General features: G+C 38.0%; 3 protein-coding genes across 7 annotated transcripts; all 3 read left to right on the forward strand.

The window, feature by feature from the left end:
• Positions 1–374: 374 nt before the first annotated feature.
• lrrc20 (leucine rich repeat containing 20) lies at positions 375–4,639 on the forward strand. Of its 4 annotated transcripts, none has more exons than XM_085416627.1 (5): positions 375–433; positions 3,167–3,255; positions 3,511–3,660; positions 3,791–3,958; positions 4,049–4,638. In XM_085416627.1, exons 2-5 carry the CDS (start codon positions 3,186–3,188, stop codon positions 4,183–4,185), a joined length of 525 nt encoding a protein of 174 aa, XP_085272753.1. In that variant the 5' UTR covers positions 375–433; positions 3,167–3,185; the 3' UTR covers positions 4,186–4,638. The 4 variants fall into 4 exon arrangements, with proteins under 4 accessions (XP_085272753.1, XP_085272754.1, XP_085272751.1 ...); XM_085416628.1 differs by lacking the exon at positions 375–433 and adding an exon at positions 687–851; XM_085416625.1 differs by lacking the exon at positions 375–433 and adding an exon at positions 687–985 and having other exon boundaries at positions 4,049–4,637.
• A 1,892-nt stretch (positions 4,640–6,531) lies between these two features.
• ppa1a (inorganic pyrophosphatase 1a) lies at positions 6,532–9,915 on the forward strand. Its single transcript, XM_085416630.1, has 11 exons — positions 6,532–6,673; positions 6,866–6,930; positions 7,270–7,323; positions 7,462–7,581; positions 7,667–7,753; positions 7,836–7,962; positions 8,066–8,193; positions 8,364–8,449; positions 8,934–9,003; positions 9,312–9,351; positions 9,431–9,915. The coding sequence occupies exons 1-11, from the start codon at positions 6,613–6,615 to the stop codon at positions 9,457–9,459; spliced, it is 867 nt and encodes a 288-aa protein (XP_085272756.1). The 5' UTR covers positions 6,532–6,612; the 3' UTR covers positions 9,460–9,915.
• Positions 9,916–11,912: 1,997 nt separating this feature from the next.
• Positions 11,913–18,397, forward strand: sar1aa (secretion associated, Ras related GTPase 1Aa). Of its 2 annotated transcripts, XM_085416631.1 has the most exons (7): positions 11,913–11,987; positions 13,370–13,442; positions 14,174–14,293; positions 14,898–14,963; positions 15,941–16,044; positions 16,150–16,281; positions 16,375–18,394. In XM_085416631.1, exons 2-7 carry the CDS (start codon positions 13,385–13,387, stop codon positions 16,489–16,491), a joined length of 597 nt encoding a protein of 198 aa, XP_085272757.1. In that variant the 5' UTR covers positions 11,913–11,987; positions 13,370–13,384; the 3' UTR covers positions 16,492–18,394. The 2 variants fall into 2 exon arrangements, with proteins under 2 accessions (XP_085272757.1, XP_085272758.1); XM_085416632.1 differs by lacking the exon at positions 11,913–11,987 and having other exon boundaries at positions 14,876–14,963; positions 16,375–18,397.
• The last annotated feature ends 816 nt before the right edge of the window (positions 18,398–19,213 follow it).

The following is a 19,213-nucleotide window of genomic DNA, read 5'->3' on the forward strand; positions in this document are numbered from 1 at the left end:
ACATGTTGCACCCTTAATATGTATTTTGCTATGTTGGTTTAAAATTATGTGGTGTATTTGGTTTTTAAGATGCTACAGTTTCATGACAAATAGCATGGTGAAGCTTATGTTTAGCAACAGGATTGTGTGTGAACTGTGTTTCACAAAAGCACTCACACTCAAAATAGGTAGACTTTTCTAGCTGTTTCAGTCATCTACAGTAAGTGACTGCCAAATTCCTCTTACATTGAAAATATAGCATTGTAAAAGGAATATCCAGCCAACACTCTAAAGTTGCAGTTTGTTGTAACAATGAAAAACTAGGTTCTATTCTTCTAAAGCAATAGAGCTCATTGTATTCAAATCCTTTGAAAAAATACTGACTAACCAGGAACTTGCCAGATTCATGACTATGGCAGAGGTCAGACTGGCAATAGCTGACCAGGACTCAGAGGTAAGACAACATTTAACTTCGTAATGTCAGTTTCCACTCAGGCAGATGTGGTTAACTATTTAATTATAGTTGAATTAACCAGCAACTATTTAAAAAAATATTTTATACGTGTTCAATAAATTTTAAAGATGGTTTAAGTTATTTAGTTGTGGTATCTGCGCCTTATTACTCATGGAATTCGTGTATGACGCTATTTCTTTTGTTTTATATTTTAAATTTTCGTGTTCTGCAATTTCAAAGCGCAGGACTGACGCTCGTGAATATCACTTATGTTAGCTAGCAAGCTAACCGAAGCTCATGTTTTCCTAACCGAAGCTAAGCATTAACTTGCTTTTGCATTGTTTGATAACTTCTTTGCTTATATGAGGTGATGCTAACGTATCGTACTGACCGAAAAAAATAGCGCAGCAGCAAAGAGGTGAGCCAGCCAGCCTCTCCTCTGGTTAAAAATACACACTCATTAAACTTGCCTGGTGGGTTGAGAAGCTGAAGCTAAGTTAGCTAACACCGGCAGCTGCACGTTTTGGTAACACTAGCAGGCTTTTAGTTGAGGTAAGTGACTTTTTTGTATAGCTTCAATGACACAGAGCATATCTATATGTCTGTCAACCGGTGAATTTATATTAGTCTGGTAGTGTAGGTCTGAAGTAAGTCTAAAGATTTTTATGTTAGCATACATGCTTTATTTACTAGCTTTATGGTTAACCAGAAGTGAAAAGCGATCTTCGTGAAGGCTCAACCGAAGCAGCGTTTCTGGGGTTTTATGTTACTATTTCCACTTTGAGGACTTAATGGGTTTTAATAATGGGCAAAGGCAAAAGTTGAATTTCTCTCAAACACTCTGTAATTCAATGTAACAAATGTTTTATGAGTTGTCTTTAATTTACCACAAATTTTATATAGATACTTTATTGATCCCCATGGGGAAATTACTTGTTTTTCTCTGCATTTGACCCATTCACTCAGTGAAGCAGATAGTTTCAAATTATTATTATTATTTTTTATTTAAAGAACGGCACTGTGTCTTTTTCTAGATCTGGAGAAAGCATATGATAGAGTGCCAAGAAAGGAACTGTGGTAGTCTTAAGAGGAAGTCAGGAGTGATGGAGAAGTATGTTAGGTTGGTGTAGGACAGGGGTGCCCAATCCCGGTCCTCGAGAGCTACCGTCCTGCAGCTTTTAGATGCATCCCTACTCCAACACAGCTGAATCAAATGGTTTGGTTACCTCTTCAGCATGCCATCGTGTTTGGCAAAGGCCTGATAACAAGCCATTCATTTGATTCAGCTGTGTTGGAGTAGGGATGCATCTAAAAGCTGCAGGATAGTAGCTCTCGAGGACTGGGATTGGGCAGCCCTGGTGTAGGACATGTATGAGGACAACAAGACAGTGGTGAGGTGTGACAGAAGTGAGAGATGGGTTAAAGGCAGAGGTGTGATTCATCAGGGATCGGTTCTGAGCCTCATTCTTGTTTACAGTGGTAATGGACAGGCTGACAGGTGATGTCAGGCAGGAGTCTCCTTGGACTTTGATGTTCGCAGATGACATTTTGGTCTGTAGTGAGAGCAGGGAGCAGTTGGAAGGGATTATTTAGAGGTGGAGATATGCACTAGAGAGAAGAGAAATGAAAGTCAATAGAAGAAAGACAGATTTCACATGTGAGAGAGAGACGGGTGTAACAGCGAACCTGTAAAGGTAGTAAACATAGATGACTTTAAATACCTGTGGTAAACCAAACAAAGCAACAGAACAGGCAGTGGACAAGAGAGCTGAAAAGCAAGGGCAGCTTGATGGTGTGGGTGGAGACCAGTGTTAGGGGGGATGTGTGACAGAAGGATAGCCGCAAGAGTGAAAGGAAAGGTTTATAAGATGGTAGGGATACCTGAATGTGGAGCTGCCAGGCAGGAGTAAAAGAGAAAGACCACAGAGAAGATTTATGAATGTAGTGGAAAAATGGCATGCAGAGAGTTTGTGTGACAGAGAAGGATGCAAGAAGTAGGGTGAGATAGAGGCAGATGATCCACTGTGTCAACCCATAAAACAGTCAAAAGAAGAAGACAAGTCAACTGTTTAACCTGAGCTGTCTTTCGTTTATATTAATTTCTAATCTGTTTATTCAAAATTGTGAATACTGGAGCAAAACAAAAAACTCTTGACATGTCAAATATATTCATCAGTGGAGTACTTGAAAGTACAATATATGAGAAGAGCTAGTTATTTTCTGATCATTTTTTTGAGTAGGAATTAGTGCTAAACAAACATAACTAGTTATAAAAACTCAACCAGTTCAGAATGTAGATGTAGATAAGCAAAGAACTAAGACCTTAATATTGTGCCAGTACTAAGTTTATTAAGCTAGAAAAGAATATGAAGAAGAATATGAATCCATCTGACTTTGTGCTGTTAATACACTTGCAGGTCAGGTCTTTACATTAAATTCTGTTAGAAATTGCCTTAATGTACTTAAAACCAAAAGTGCACAAAAATTTGGAGTGTGTCCACGTTAAACAACTAAAGTGTGACATTTATCAGTGCTAGCAATCTTTAATGAGATTTAGCCTTAGAAGGTTCATTTTTAGCCTGTGGCTAAATTTAAAACAGGCGTCGACTGTGTTGTGCTGACTTCAGTGGGATGTCAGCATGGGCAGCAGCTTTGACTGATAGTGTAGTTACTATTTTATCATCTTATCATTTATATGTGGAGGTATGTGTAATGTTGTATTATGTCTCTTAGGAAAAGTTAAAGCAGAAAAATGGCTGAGGCTGTTGCAAAAGTGGCCCGGAGGATTAATGCTACTGTAGAGGAGGGAAAAGATAGTGTGGGTAAGATACACTTTAACATATTCTTTCCTTTGTCTCTCACTTAATCTTTGTTCAGAGCATATAAATGAATTTGTTGTCAGAGATAGTACCAGCAGGTGGCGACATAGGCTTAAAGTTGACTGCTACATAACTTGAAATGCCAGAATGTAATAATAAGAATAGTAAGTAATCATGTGTAATTATCAGAGTAATTATAGATTTACACTGTGTTAATGTTTGATTATTTTATAACTATGTTCTTCTTCTTCTCCGCAGACCTGTCAAAATGCATGCTAGCTTCTTTCCCAGACGGTGTGTTCAAAGTCCTGAGGACTGTCACAGAAAACATCCGAGTTATCACATTGGCTGACAATGAGATGAAGGTCGTTTCTAGCAAGTTCTTTACAACTTTCACTCAGCTCAGAGGTAAATGATGTATTTTTTTAAATCTCACATGCTATTCACCTCACAAACATTGACAGAATGTCTTCGTGCTCTGATGGGAAAAACAGCCAAGTGACCCTTCGATTTACTCGTGTCTTGAAATACCTTGCAGAACTGGACCTGCAAGGAAATGTGCTCACCAAACTGCCCGATTCTGTGTCGGAAATGAAGCATCTGACCAGCATCAACCTGGCTAATAACAAGTTCTCCATCTTCCCTGATAAGCTTACTGAAATAGCCACACTGGAGCGTATTGATCTTCAGGGAAATAGCCTTACTGGTAAAAAAGAATTGTTAATGTATCCTCTTTGTGAGAAAGGTACATATTTACACATCTCAGTCTTTTTGTCTTTTAAATTTTCCTCTACAGAAGTACCACTGGAGAAGTTGTCTGACATGCCATCGCTGAAGTGGCTGAATGTGAAGTCAAACCCTCTGGACTCAAACACAAAGTCAGCTCTGCAGTCTCCTCATAAATTTGACATTTTGTCAACAGCAGAGTCCTAAAATGCACGATAAATGTATTTCACCTCCTGTAGCATGGAGCTGTGTGCCTTTACTTGCTTAAATTGAATTAGTTTTGTGTTACAGGTAGGACAAAAATACTTCAGGATATCATTATACTGTACAAGCAACAAAAACAGAGTTGTGCGGAGACCTCTTTCTTTGACTTTTCAATGCTGCTGGGAACCCTGTAGGCTCTGCGTTTGGTATTAAGACTTCTGGAAATTAAATCACTCATTCTTGATACACCATTTGACATTGTTTCAAATTATATATTTATTATGGCTTATTTATTCTTTTTGATAGGGGAAAAAACAAATATACATTGAAAACTAAGCAGTCTCTGTGTATTTGTCCTTTTTTTACATGGTGACTTTGCTGAGATGGTTATGTTATATACAATACTGAGTTTGTATTAAATGACACAGAAGTACAAAAGTGTTCAGGATTGTTTTTAAATGTTTTAATGTTTCACAAGTCTCTCTCTCTCTCTCTCTTTTTTTTTTTTTTACCATTTTGGGTGAGTGTTTTCTTATCCAAATCAAGGATCTAAGTACAGATTGTATTGTATTAGTGAAGCACTTGGCTATGCAAATACAACTGACTGGAAGCTAAGATTGCACCTGAAAAATGTTTTGCAAGAAGAAACATTTGGCTAAATATTATACATAAAATCTAAAGAATTGGACTAGAACATAGATTACAGCTGGAGCAATAATTTAAACAAGCAAGAGAAAAGCAATTGCTAAGATAATAGTCTGTACACACAGAATGTCGTCTGTAGTTCACCCTCTGAGTGCAGGTACTTCTCACACAGGTAGATACAGTATGAGGAGCTCACAGAATAACATCCTTTCAAGATGCCTGAAGGTATTGTAGCCACATTCAAAGTTGGATAATTCCAGTTCACTGTAACTGTAATAGAAGCTCCAGAAGACGGAGACAGGTGCTCAGAAGAGCAACTCAAAGTATTTTACTCCTCAAGAACACTTTAAATAGCATCCCTGCTGAGTCTGGATTATTTCACCTGATGTTTGAGCGCAGAGTTTCAAGTCTGCGTGTATCATTAGAAAACCAAGAAGATCTGGTGAACGAATAATCCAAATAAACCTTTTCTAGGGTGAAAATTGGTTTGAATACACATAATTTCTGTTGGGAGAAGTCATCAGATACAGCATCTACAAGTCTGCCAAAGGAGAATGTTCTTGGGACATTTAGCCTGGTGGCAAGCTTTCAGTGCCACGTGACTTGTCTGCTTCCCAGAGTGTGACCTCGCACTCAGCTTCACGCTCCTCTTTAATTCACTGTGTTTTAATTACCTTACCTATAGGCAGAGGAGCATACTTTCTTTAGTGCTATTGTGCAGTTTGACAGGTTATATTAAGCAGTTTTTGGCACTGCACATTTTAGTTAGGTTTACAGCAGGATTTTTCATCTAAATAGCTGAAAGTTAATACTTTATATATAATAAAGAACTGTACAGTTACATGATTTTAATATAGAAATTGCACGACAAAGATATAAGACTACTCCCACACATGTATATTGTGTTTTTCTTCCTTTTTTCCCATAAGGTGCTTTAATGCACTTTTACTCTGACACTACTTTTTATTTGGATAACAATATATAAATGAAATGCATGATTTAAGTGACATAAAAAAGTTCAGCCAAAACAAAACAAGCAAATGAAAAAAAAAATTAAACTTTGGTACAAAAGATTAATATAAAAACTTAAAGGCATTCATGTAGAATAGGACTCGGTGCTCAAATGTATTACATAAGCATGCAAAAATCAAAACTAATTTAAATATTTTTTCTCAGTGTTTCCGAAAACAAGCTCATAAGTATGTTATCGAACAGTTAAAGTGAAACTTGAGATGTAAGAAGTCACAACACTGCACACCACCTAATCCTGCTGTGTTAATTGGCTTACAGCTAACACCTGTCAGCTCCATCTGTTTTTCTGTGAAAAGAACTCTCGGGAGCCACAGCTTGTAACGGGGAACTCGAAAACAAATCACTTCGCACACAGACAAGGCAGAAACTTCACGTCTGTGCTGCAGAATGCATGTGGCAGGCACGGAGAAGTGGCAACAGAAAGGATTAGTTGCTGATTACTATTCTGAGCAACTCTGCTTCACACGGGTTACTTTTGTAAGCTACAGATGCCAGTGCTAGGTGTGATTTGAACACAGCAGCCATACAGGAACAGGCAGAAGCCAGCATGGATCTGTCACCAGGTGTTTACGCCTTTCCCACAGCAGCCCCATTGTCAAATACAGGTAGTTGTCTGGGTTCTAACCCCATAGGCTTAAGAAGTGCGCATGTCTGCTCCCCTGTCTTACATGACTGCCTGTCTGCCGGGAGCTTCTTAGTCCTGCTGAATTAGTGAACAGACCACACTTGGAGGGGTTTAAACCAACAGCAGACATGAGCTTTACCATCGAGGAGAAGGGCAGGCCGAACACCCAGGAGTACAGGGTGTATTTCAGTAAGCACAGCTCTTTGAATGAACTAGTTTGACTGTTTGTGGGAAATAATTCCTTCATGGATTCTGTATAGTGTAATAGCTGCTTGCATAACATGTAGCAGTATATTACAGGAGCACTACTGTTAAGTAGATGTAAAGATCCCATATTATTTATTTGAATAGGGAGATGAAACTGTGTAATTCTTTTCATAGAAAACTCTGAGGGCAAATACATCTCTCCCTTTCACGATGTACCCATCTATGCAAATGAAGCAGAGGTGAGCATCATGTGTGGCTGTTAGTCTTTTGGGATATTAGAGAAGAACTTATATCATTGAAAACCTGCTGATTGTGCCGTATTTTGCCTTGTAGGTTAATTTATTCACATTTCTTAAATACATATGTCCTTATTTTGACTATTTAGACAAATCACTGAATAGATAACAAAAACTGTGGTAGCTGCTGGGTTTCTCTTGAAACTCCTTAGGCATATGTGCAATGATCTGTATCCTACCTTAGATAACGATTATGCCAGTCTATAAGTAGCACAATAAGCCACTAGGAGAATTCATCATCAGGTACGACAGTAACAAGGCTATGTCTCTTACCATTTTTAGAATATTTTTCATGCCATTGTTGAAGTTCCAAGGTGGACAAATGCAAAGATGGAGGTACATAACATATCTTGCAAAAATATGTATTTGTTGCTTTCTAAGATCCCTCCCATATTTGTGGTAATGTAGTGACTACAATCTAAGTCATTGCTTCTTTCTATTTTTATTTTTGTACTTAATGTCTTTGTTTCACAGATTGCCACTAAAGATCCTCTCAATCCACTGAAGCAAGACGTGAAGAAGGGCAATCTTCGTTATGTAGCAAATGTGTTTCCCCATAAAGGTTATATCTGGAATTATGGAGCTATACCGCAGGCGAGTCCCACTCAGATGATATATGTACAGCAGGAAACTAGGCCATGTCTCTGTTCAGTTAACCCCATACACTTCTCCTTAACAGACATGGGAAGACCCCAACCACAAGGACAGCGACACAGGATGCTGCGGAGACAATGATCCCATCGATATATGTGACATAGGAAATAAGGTACTGGAACAAGTCTGGCTGAAGAGACTTACTGAAATGGTGCTTTTTGCAGCTTTTTCAAAACAGTATCTTTAATCCTCAGGTGTGCTCTCGAGGAGAAGTAATCAAAGTGAAGGTTTTGGGAACTCTGGCTTTGATCGATGAGGGTGAAACAGACTGGAAGGTCATAGTGATCAATACTGAGGACCCAGAAGCTGGCAGTTTTAACAGTAGGGATAACTTAAAAATTAAAGTTATTTATGTTGCTGGAAAATACGCGAAGACTGTGCAAGCTTTTTGGAATTTTTTTTTCATTTTCTCCATTTCATGCAGATATTGATGATGTGAGGCGACTTAAGCCCGGCTACCTGGAGGCAACTGTTGATTGGTTTAAAAGATACAAAGTACCAGATGGGAAACCTGAAAATCAGTTTGCTTTTAACGGAGAGTTCAAGGACCGGGTACAGCGTTCAGCATTTTAGTCTAGGTCTTGGTTTGACAATCAGACTACACTTCTGATATTATATTTTTAGCTATACTGAATCCGTCCCAATACATACATGATTACATTTTCAGTTTAGAGACATATAGCTGGGGATCTTTGATTTTGTATTTCTTTTGTATTCTCCAGGACTTTGCCATTGAAACAGTGAAGAGCACACATGAGTTTTGGAAGGCACTGATTTCTAAGATGACCAATGCCGGCGAGTTAAACTGGTAAACAAGTTGATTAATTTGAAAAATAAAATGCTTTGTGCAAATATAAAGCTCAGCAACATTATGTGACAGATACTATTAGAGGCACTTCCTGCCCTAATTTTCTCCAGCCAATGATTGTGCATTGCATAGATGATAGAGCAGGAAGACAACAGAATATAATGTACAGTGTTGTGAAACAGCATTTGGCCCCCTTCCTGATTTGTTCGTCAAACAAACTTTAATTTGAGTCAAACCGAGGGAATGCAAAATGCATTAAACAATTTCATTTATTAACAGGAATATGCTACCCAATCTATATAAGAAACAAGGGAGTGGGCAAATACTTTTTCACCGCACTGTAGCTGCTTTGGTAATGTGTTTCTTGGAGCAAATAAAACACTAAGTAAACACTGTAAATATGTGCACTTTTTGGGGGGTGAGAAAGACATGCGTATAGGCAGAAAATTGCTCTATTTAAAAAAGTCTTCCTTTCTTTGATTAGCATGAACACCAGCGTTTCAGATAGTCCGTTCTGCTGCTCTGCTGGGGATGCCGAGGCAGTAGTTAAATCTGTAAGTCCATTTTATTTTTAAATTCATGTTAGCATTCATACCTTCCTATTTGATTAGTGAAGAAACTAGAAACAGAGAAATGCTAAAGGCAGTTTCTTTCATTTCACTCCAGCTGCTCTCTATAAGAGTAATGTTTTTGAGATCAAAAAGAAACCAGCATCTAATGGCTTCCTGTAAAACAGAAAATAGGCCCTGAGAACTTGGCAGCATTTAATTAGTCTATTAATGACATGCACATGTATTCCTCGTGAACTTTAAAGGTGATTAGTTAAGCAAATAAATATATCACCATTTAATCACGCTTACAGGCATGTGCTTTTGGAGCTGAAGAACCTATTCCAAGTTCAGGTGGGTGTTTATAGATATTTGCAGCAACTCTGTTTTGTTGCCTCATGGAACTTAAATCTTATGTTTTACTTTTTTTCAGTTGACAAATGGTTCTACTATGACAAGTGAGAAGGTAAAGCCTGGGTGGAAACAGGAAATATGTGAAGCCTTCCCATATCCCTCCTTCCTTGATTCCTGTGGATTTGATGTGTCTTGCTTATTTCATATAACATTTACTTGCCTGGTTGTTCAACCTTCATTGGCTGATGTGGTTATTTTTTAATCCAGATCACATGAAAGCTCTCATTATTTTTTGTCATTTAACTTTAATGCAATTTGATTTTACTTTGAAAAATAAACACTATATTAAACCATTTACCTGTGTTTATCAAAAGAATGTGACTCTAAAGTGGATAACAGCATTTGTTAAGACAGACAGAAAGAAACTTCTTTAATATTTGATAAAAGGCATATAAACCCATTTCTCTACAGTCTTACATTCAATAATTCATTGGGTTATATGACAATATTGACAATTCTACTACATGATGTATGTACTGTTCCTAAGATGTAATAGCTGTTTAAGATTATAAATGACTTCCTATTAAAGCCTTTAGCTGTGAGTGAAAAGGTCTCATGCTGTTTTTTTCTGCAGCCTGCAATTAAACAGTCACTTCAATAAGAACTGAAGGCATTTACAGTGTGGTTAGAAACTATACTTGCAAATAAAGGGTGCTCTAAACGGTCAAGTAATAGAGGCCCTAGCGCATAATGTATGTGTAACTTAAATCAGATATGGTGAAACACTAAATATAGTTTATATAATATTATAATATGGTCAAGAGATTCAAAGACTACCTCTAGCTGTGTCCTGCTTTTGCTAGAACAAGTGCATATCTAAACCCGGGAGCTCTTGCACCCCAAACGAGAAGCATACCCCTTAAAAATGAGCAATGCAACAGATATCACCTTATTGTGAAAGTCTGCAAAACGTTTTTCGTTTTTAAGCCCTGCTTTGGGTTCTTTGAACATACTCCAGGACGAAAGGCTAGAGTTTTATTGAGCTATAAATTATTCATTGAGACTGGAGCAAAGCAGACTTTACAAGCACAGTATTTATGGGTAGAGTCTTACTTGTAAAGTCTTACTTTATGAGTAAAGGAACAAGCTGCAACAGCTGCCAAATAAAGGTATAAGAGTATAAATACAATAATTTCTTCTCAATTCAGTATAAGTATAGAACAGAACAAAGTGAAAGTACTGACAAAAACTTCTGAAATTTTAAGAATAGTAACCTTTTCACAGCGCAGGACACATTAATAGCACATTTTGCTTTCAACACCATCAGGCCGACCCTCCTGGGTGATAAGTTAGCAGCGATGCAGGTGGATGCTTCTCTGGTGTCCTGGATTGTTGATTACCTGACAGGAAGACCACAATATGTACGTCTCCCACAGTGTGTGTCTGACAAGGTGATTAGCAACACAGGGGCACCACAGGGGACTGTCCTCTCCCCCTTCCTCTTCACCCTCTACACCACAGACTTCAGCCACTGCACAGAGACCTGCCATCTTCAGAAGTTTTCTGATGACTCTGCGGTGGTTGGATGCATCAGCAGGGATGATGAGACAGAGTACCGGGCTGTGGTCGACTCCTTTGTCACGTGGTGTGAGCAGAATCATCTGCAGCTCAACGTGGCAAAGACCAAGGAACTGATCGTGGACTTCAGGAAGACCAGGAAACACTTGACCCCTGTTTCAATCCAGGGGGTCAGTGTTGACATTGTGGAGGACTATAAATACCTTGGAGTACACATTGACAATAAACTGGACTGGGCTAAAAACACCACAGCACTTTACAGGAAGGGCCAGAGTCGTCTCTATTTTTTGAGGCGACTGAGGTCCTTCAACATCTGCCAGAAAATGCTGAGGATTTTCTATGAGTCTGTTGTGGCCAGTGCGATCCTCTATGCTGTTGCATGCTGGGGGAGCAGGCTGAGGGTCGCAGATGCCAACAGACTTAATAAACTGATCCGTAAGGCCAGCAATGTTGTGGGGATGGAGCTGGACTCCCTCAAGGTGGTGTCGGAGAGGCGGATGCTGTCCAAGATAAAGACAATGTTGGATAACACCTCCCACCCACTCCATGACATGTTGGTCAGTCACAGGAGCTCGTTCAGTGAGAGACTGAGATTACCGAAAAGCACCACTGAACGACACAGGAAATCATTCCTGCCTGTGGCCATCTCCCTGTACAACGCATCCACTTAACACACTGTTTGCTGCTACAACTACACATGTTTCTTTTCCAAATATTTATTTATAAGTGACTTATGTATGTATGTATGTATGTATGTATGTATATATATGTATATATTGTACTATTCTTAGTTAGCGTATTGTCTGTCTTGTCTTAATGTTCGTTTAAAATGGAGCACTGTAACAAAAAATAATTTCCCCCAGGGATCAATAAAGTATTCTGATTCTGATTCTGATTCTGATTTTGCAGCATCGGTTGCGTCTGGTCGACGGGAGGGGGCACCAATGCAAGTCATGCGATAAACTCTAAAGCACGAGGAAGAAGAGGAGGCCCCTGATTGACTGTTTCCAAGGAGACCAGCGATACTACCGAGAACTGTCAGCTTGTCAGTGCTGCAGGTAAGCGAGCTAAACTCAGAGAGTACTGTCGTTTTTATTTAACAAGTCAATGGGAAACAGCCTGTTCTGGTGTTGCTGTCTCTTATGTTGGGTTTCACTCGCGGTTTTTCGTTTCTTAAACAGTGTCTTGACCCACTTGTGGTCAGATTCTAGAAAGAGCCGGGGCTAACAATGTCAATGCTAACTAGCTGACCAGGGTAATCTTTCACAAGACTTGCCGAAGCAGGAAGCTAAATACTGCGGTGTCCTTTAAAACTGCACCACTGTTTCTGCTTTCGTTTCATGGGGAAACATTAAGTCAGATCTAACAATTAGTCTTTGTAAATATTTCATTAGGTACAGATGGGTAGCATCGCTGCTAGTTGCCTTGCTACACCTGTGGGTGAAGGAGATAACAGTTTGTTATGTCACAGATATGAAAAAACCCTATCGATGCCTCATGTTATGAGCTGTAGACTCATTTCGACCAGTGCCGAAAAGGGATTAGCTGTTGTAAGTGACTTGTTAACCTATAATAATGGTTAAACATATCTCTAATGAATGATATCAAGTAATTTTGAACCAGAAAAATTCCTGTCACATGGTAGAAGCTGCAATCAGCTTTTGGCAAAGTCACTTTATATGATTTTTTTTATTTATCCAGGTAAAAATTCTAATTGACATAAAAAAGTATTTTTCAAGGACAATTTGAACAAGAGGACAGCATAAATTGCTAAAATGCTAACAAAAACAGTTGTATACGGATCTTTTAAGTGGCCAAAAAGGTCTGGATTGAGCACAGTGTAGAACACAGAATAGGTATAATAACTCAAAGTCATAAAGACACTTGCAAAATTTCTTTATTTGATATATATTTCCTTTGTAAATCCTGTTCACTACCAATATAAGCAAAGATATTAGACTTGGCAGACAATCACTTTTTGGCATGGCTCTTACAGACATTATTACTTGCCCAATTTTAGGTATGATGACTCAGTTTGACCAGCCAAAATGGCATCTGTTAGAAAGATATGTTTCTTTGCAAATCAGAAATCCTGCAATAAATACTACTTTGCTTAAACATTGTATTGGGAGTTACTTACATAAATGTTGATGTATGTTTATAAAATTTATTTGATGCCATTATTGATTCTGTGTAGGTCAGAATCCTTATAGACTCCCTTATAACCGCTCCACTAGCATTAGTTGTACATCATTTCTCTGCTATGTGGAAACGTTGCTAAAAGAAATCGATAAGCTTGGAGTCTCCAGTCCACTGTGGATAAACAAATCAAACCCACTATGCTCTTAAGAAAATATGTAAACATTGCATCATAATGCTGGCATCTCTATGCTTTTCATATTTTAATTTGTCTAGTAAACTGCTTTGTTTCTTGTTTTAGGTGCACGCTGTCAGGATGTCATTTTTATTTGACTGGATCTACAGGGGGTTTAGTAGTATTTTACAGTTCTTAGGTGAGTACTGTGTGCTGCTCTGAAATGATGTACCCCATTCTAAGTACTCCCATCCTAAGCTTGGTGCATTTTGTTCAGGCACTGACATGTTACTATAATGATCACAGCATATGCATATATGTCTGTTCCCTAACTTCTCCTACACCAGTTAATCAATCTGGTTGAAGCTTATATAAACTGCCTATAGTAGCAAGATTTTCAACATATAGATAGCTTTGGAAATCAAATCCTTACAAACATGGGCATGCAATTCTTTAAGTGTTCCAGTCTGGGTTAAAAACTCACCACAGCACTATAATCACAAATTCAGGTCGGAAAATGGATCCTACTGTACAGCTCCATTCTCACGTAAACACGGTGGTAAAATCCTGCTTTTTACATTTGAGGCTGCTGTCAAAAATCAAGCCTCTTCTGTCAACTTTGTGCAACCTTGAAACAGTAATACATGCTTTTTTAAACATCACATTTTAATAACTATAATATACTTTTTATTTAAATTAGCCAGGCCTCCAATTGTTCGCCTCCAGCTGGTGCAAAATGTAGCCGCTCGATTTTTTTAAGATCCTTTTATTTGTTTTTAAGTCCCTTAATGGTCGTGCTCTTGTCTGAGCTGTTTCACCCACATGTCCCGTCTCATTCTCTGAGGTCAGCAGACCAGCAAACTCAGAGGTGATAGAGCTGCAGCGCAGCGTGAAGTGGAATAAAATAAGAATTCTTCTGAATCCTTTCAGGTCTTTACAAAAAGAGTGGGAAGCTAGTTTTCCTGGGCCTGGACAATGCCGGTAAAACAACGCTCCTACACATGCTGAAAGATGACAGGCTTGGGCAGCACGTTCCAACACTGCATCCAAGTAAGGGGATACTCAGAGTGCATATTACCCATGTGCTGTTTTTCCAGGTTTTGGATTTTTCTTTATATTAGGCCACAGGTTGTGATCGCGCTGTCTTCTAAAAATACCATGCTCCTAAAACCATGTGATATTGGCCTTGTTATTGTGCTGCTTATACAGTTATTATATGGTAAATAGATAATGGCTGATTTATTTTTAAGATGCAAGTATTTCATTAAAGTGTTGATAGTGTACTGTAGTGTTCCTCAACATATACTTTATTACTTTTATACATTCTCTTATAAAGGTGTCACCTGTCATATAGACTGTCTTATGTGTTGTGTAATAGTAAAAAATTGTCTTTATTAGTTAAGCGATTGACACCTTTAAGCCTTATCTTTGCATAAAGTGACCCCGCCTATTACTTTATAGCTGGCAGTCTTCCCACCCTGCTGTATGTCACCATCATTGGGGCTCCTTTAATTTGTGGCCTCAAAGTTGCGATTAGTCTAACATCATCTTTTAGCAGTGCAGGTCTCTGCATGTCATTGACATTCATCTGTCTGTGCATCTCAAATTTTCTCATGTGCGAAAACATCTCAGGTGTATTTTCTTTCACACAAAGCTTCTGAAGAGCTAACAATCGGTGGCATGACATTTACTACGTTTGATCTCGGAGGACATGTACAAGGTGAGATCTATTTCCATTTTTGCTGGCAGTGAGACGCTATTGAATTTTTTGTATCTATTTTGTTTGTGTTATTTATTTAAGTTATTTAGCACAGGATAGCAACAACACTACATTTCTGTGGGCTTAGAGCATCTGATTGATTCTCAAACCTTTAGCATATGTGTTCACATCGCCCCATTCATTTGGTTTTAATGTTTATTAAATACAGAAAGGAGAGGAAACGGGTTTACTAGATCACAAAATACACTTCTACTATTGTAAGTTGAAAAGTTGAAGATTAGTGACTGTTGCCTATGTTATCTTCAACGGTAGCACCTCCTGTCATCAGAAACATGTATAACCAAACTGACAGGTTGACAAATCAGTGCACATGGCTGCCACATGATGTCTCTGTAGACCCCCGTCACACTGATCTGTTGTTTTTCTTCAATTTGATATTTTTAGCGCATGCATTCACGCTTGAATGCTGAGTGATCTGATTCATTGTACGCATGTCAACAGAAAATCTAAAGGCAGGATGTATTGTAATTAGAATTTGTACCAGTGCTATTAAAAATAAAGATAGAGAAAACTAACCCTCTATAGTTTCATTTGAAAATCATTATCCAAATGATCTAAATCCGTTGGTAAGACAAAACCCATATTTGATTTGTACAGTCAAATTAAAATGCTATTTCCACATCTGTCCATTGCTGTCTAATTAGACTTTAAAATTAGATAAGTAACACTGTTTATCAGTGCTATTAGTGGCAAGCAGCTTAAACTTGACTTGAGGCGTAATTAGCCATATTAGCTGAAAATAGTTAATCTGTATTTGTGTGTATTTAGATGTGAGGATGTGTAAACTACCGCTTCTCTACAGGAGAAAGGACATAATTATATTTTCAAAGGTTTATAGTTAGACTGCTGCATTTCAGAGACTCATGTTGAGTTGTTGCAATCGCAGCTAATTCACAGCCGTTTTCCCTTCTTTATAGCACGAAGAGTTTGGAAGAACTACCTGCCAGCTGTGAATGGAGTCGTCTTTCTTGTAGACTGTGCAGATCATGACAGACTCACAGAATCCAAGACTGAACTTGATGTAAGGTTAAACATTGCTGTTACAAACGGTTTCCACCACACAGGACTGTTTTTGTGTGTTAGCAATGGATTGCTGGTTAGTTTGTCTCTCTTTTATTTTTTCTAGGCTCTCCTTGCAGATGAGACCATAGTCAATGTACCAGTGTTGGTGTTAGGTAATAAAATTGACCGCCCCGAAGCTATCAGCGAAGGAGGACTTAGAGGAGCTTTTGCTCTTGATGGCCAAGTTACCGGGAAGGTAGGCATGTCTTGAGGATTCTTTCTTAATTCACAGAAATATGCAGGAGCACATATGATCGTCATTCTAATTGATCCTTGTTGTAACTGACAGGGAAATGTGTTGCTGAAGGAGCTGAATGCTCGACCCCTGGAGATTTTCATGTGCAGCGTGTTGAAAAAACAAGGCTATGGGGAAGGTTTCAGATGGTTATCACAGTATATCGACTGACAAAGAGATGAGCTTAACCAAAAAGGATGTAGAAGTTTGCTCCTTAGTGAGTGTCAGCCCATCCAAATTTCAGGTCTTACTACTAAGAATATTTTAATTCCTAAATCCACATGAACTGTCCTAAATGTGTTATTAATTTGAGAGACAATTGAGTTGCATGAAATATAAATTAGGTTGCGTTATACCAGATTACAGCCATGCATTATGCAGTAATGCACGGTTCAGTGTTGCATTACTTCTGTGTTTATCTTGGAATTTAGTAGTGAGCGAGTGATGAAACAGAAGGGCTCAAGGGGATCGTGAGGGGCTAGCTAATTGCGTTAAGACGGTCTAGTTTAGATTTTCAGATTCTTGTAGATAAATAAGAAACTACAGAAGATATTTTTTAGTTCGTTTTGTCTGTTAGTGCACAGCCTTAGCATTTAAAACATAAAGCCAAAGATGTATGCTAATGACTTGGGATTAACAGGCCCAGATGTTGGGACTTCAACAAAAAAACATCTTCAATGCTGAGTGCTGAGCCAAAATAACATAAAAATCTCATTTTTGGTCATCAAGAAAGGTGAAAATTGTTAAATGAAAAGATGATGGCGTACACTGAGTGAAATTAGACATCATGTTGATAAGTGTGCTGTGATTAATGTGCTGCTTGCTTTCGGCATCTTAATGAAGCTGGCTTGTTGGTTTTTGTGAAATCAACCTGTACGCGTAGAGATCTGGGTTGAAGGCAGCTAATTTGACAGGAGGACCGACTTATTTATGGGCCGTCCAGTATAGAATTGAAAGATAAAAAAGCTGTCCTTTGCTTTATTATATTACAAAGACTGTAAGAAAAAAACCATCCCTCATAGAATATAGGTCAGACTAGGAAAGAATATATGTATTTTTGAGTCTTTTCATCTTCGTCTTAACCAGCACCCACTAAAAGAGTGTCTCATCTCTCTGCTCAGTATTTCCTCATGGTCTTACTTGAATCAAGCATAGAAAAAAGTCCAAGTTAAAGCAGCAATATTTGAATAAGAGACTGAAAAAAGGGTTTTATTTATTTATTTATTCATTCATTGTATCTAGAGCCTGAGATATAAATTAAATTCAATAACTACCCAGGTTCAAGTGTTGCAGGTACTTTATGACTGTCTGAAAAGATACAAGAGTGCACATGCAAACGTTTACATGCTTAACTACACAAATTAATCTGATCTTATTCAGCATACTTGAAATTTAAGTTTGCTTTTGATTCATTTTTTTGTTTTTTTTTCTTAGTCGATGCATGAAAATATTTTATTGATTTTTATTAATTAATTTTTTACAACACACTGTATACATTTATATCCTCATTACGAGAAACATGAAGTACAAAAACAGGAAGAGAGGCATGTGATCTTTGCACCATATTTTCAGCAGCCCTTGTTTACAGTTTAGATATGTGGTTTATTAATATGTGAAGGAATATTTACAACCCAGATTAAAAGATGTGTATAAAAACAGACTTCATACAGGGAGTCTCGTTTGTTTACTAAAATGTAGCATGCGTGTTAACAAACTGCTTTTCCTTTCAACAGCGTTGTGTACCACTTACCGAACACATGTAAATTATGTATAATACTGATGTAAATGCTTGTACAGTTACTGCCCTTGAAAAAAACACTATGAAGGACTTATTTGTAACTGTATAGTACTGGATTTGATATTTTCAGCAGTTATCAGTGAATATAGGTTCATGTTAAATAACATCACCCACACAGAACGATGTGAAAGTTTGATCTACTTAATAAGCAGTTGACATGTAATAAAACCTGCTTTTTATAGACCAAACTGGCCCTGTCTCTTTGATTGATTCTTTTTCCACTGGTTTTCACATGCTAGTATTCCTTTTTCAGGTGGAATTGCTATAAATATGGATTTTTGGAGCCAGGATTTAACTTTTAATTTAATGCCACTGGGAAACCTGATCTTTCCAGATGGAATACAATTACAAAACAGAATTATTAATATAGTTATTACAAGAAGTAATAAACCTCCTTTCCAAACTGTAATGATTAAAAAAACATTATTTTACTAATAAAATAAGAATGGGGATAGAATCGCAAGACTCGGGACTGCTGCTACAGATGGTTCCTAAATATTCATTTTGTGTGTGTGTCTAAGTTATCAGCCAAAATGAAGCCCCAAGCTGGTAATCTTGGAGTAATTTTTGATTCAGACCTGTCATTAAATACCCCAAGCAACTCAAGCAGATGCAGTCATGGTTTTTTTTTTTCAGCCGAAGCACATCACGGAAATTTTCCTTTCACTCATCGACGTGTAGCAAGGCTTTAATGCTTTTATCTCCAGGCTTAATTATGGTGATGCACCCCGTAATATCAGCAGACTGCAGCTATTTCAGAGCGCTGCCAGACTTCTAATACTCTCCAAGAGAAGTGACCACATTAACTCAATTCTTTTGGCCATTCACTGGTTGTCACTTTTCTGAGAAATTACTTTGAATTTTTTAGTCCTGGCTTTGAAATCGCTGCACGTTTGACGCTTGCATTTAGATTCGTCAGACCCTATTCACAACAAAGTGGTTTGATCCAAGGATTTTAACTGAGCAGGATTGCTAAGTAACGAAGTTCAGATCCATTCATTCCCAATTGCGTAATCCGTTTGACCTCAAACAGTGCCGTCTTAAACATTTATCATTCATTTAGCAGCCAGCTGCTGTAATTTGTTCTTCTAGCAT

Source organism: Rhamphochromis longiceps, linkage group LG8 (genome assembly GCF_057381845.1).
Source record: "Rhamphochromis longiceps isolate RC_006_pf linkage group LG8, R_longiceps_female_GT1.1, whole genome shotgun sequence".
Classification (NCBI taxonomy): Eukaryota; Metazoa; Chordata; class Actinopteri; order Cichliformes; family Cichlidae; genus Rhamphochromis; species Rhamphochromis longiceps.

Bases quoted from the DNA above. Each gene is read 5' to 3' on its own strand.
- lrrc20 (XM_085416627.1), top strand. From the start codon at position 3,186: ATGGCTGAGGCTGTTGCAAAAGTGGCCCGGAGGATTAATGCTACTGTA. The intron at 3,661-3,790 runs GTAAATGATGTA...AATACCTTGCAG, and splicing joins AACTTTCACTCAGCTCAGAG to AACTGGACCTGCAAGGAAAT. The intron at 3,959-4,048 runs GTAAAAAAGAAT...TTTCCTCTACAG, and splicing joins TCAGGGAAATAGCCTTACTG to AAGTACCACTGGAGAAGTTG.
- ppa1a (XM_085416630.1), top strand. From the start codon at position 6,613: ATGAGCTTTACCATCGAGGAGAAGGGCAGGCCGAACACCCAGGAGTAC. The intron at 8,450-8,933 runs GTAAACAAGTTG...TTCTTTGATTAG, and splicing joins AATGCCGGCGAGTTAAACTG to CATGAACACCAGCGTTTCAG. The intron at 9,352-9,430 runs GTGGGTGTTTAT...ACTTTTTTTCAG, and splicing joins AGAACCTATTCCAAGTTCAG to TTGACAAATGGTTCTACTAT.
- sar1aa (XM_085416631.1), top strand. From the start codon at position 13,385: ATGTCATTTTTATTTGACTGGATCTACAGGGGGTTTAGTAGTATTTTA. The intron at 14,964-15,940 runs GTGAGATCTATT...CCTTCTTTATAG, and splicing joins TCTCGGAGGACATGTACAAG to CACGAAGAGTTTGGAAGAAC. The intron at 16,282-16,374 runs GTAGGCATGTCT...TGTAACTGACAG, and splicing joins ATGGCCAAGTTACCGGGAAG to GGAAATGTGTTGCTGAAGGA.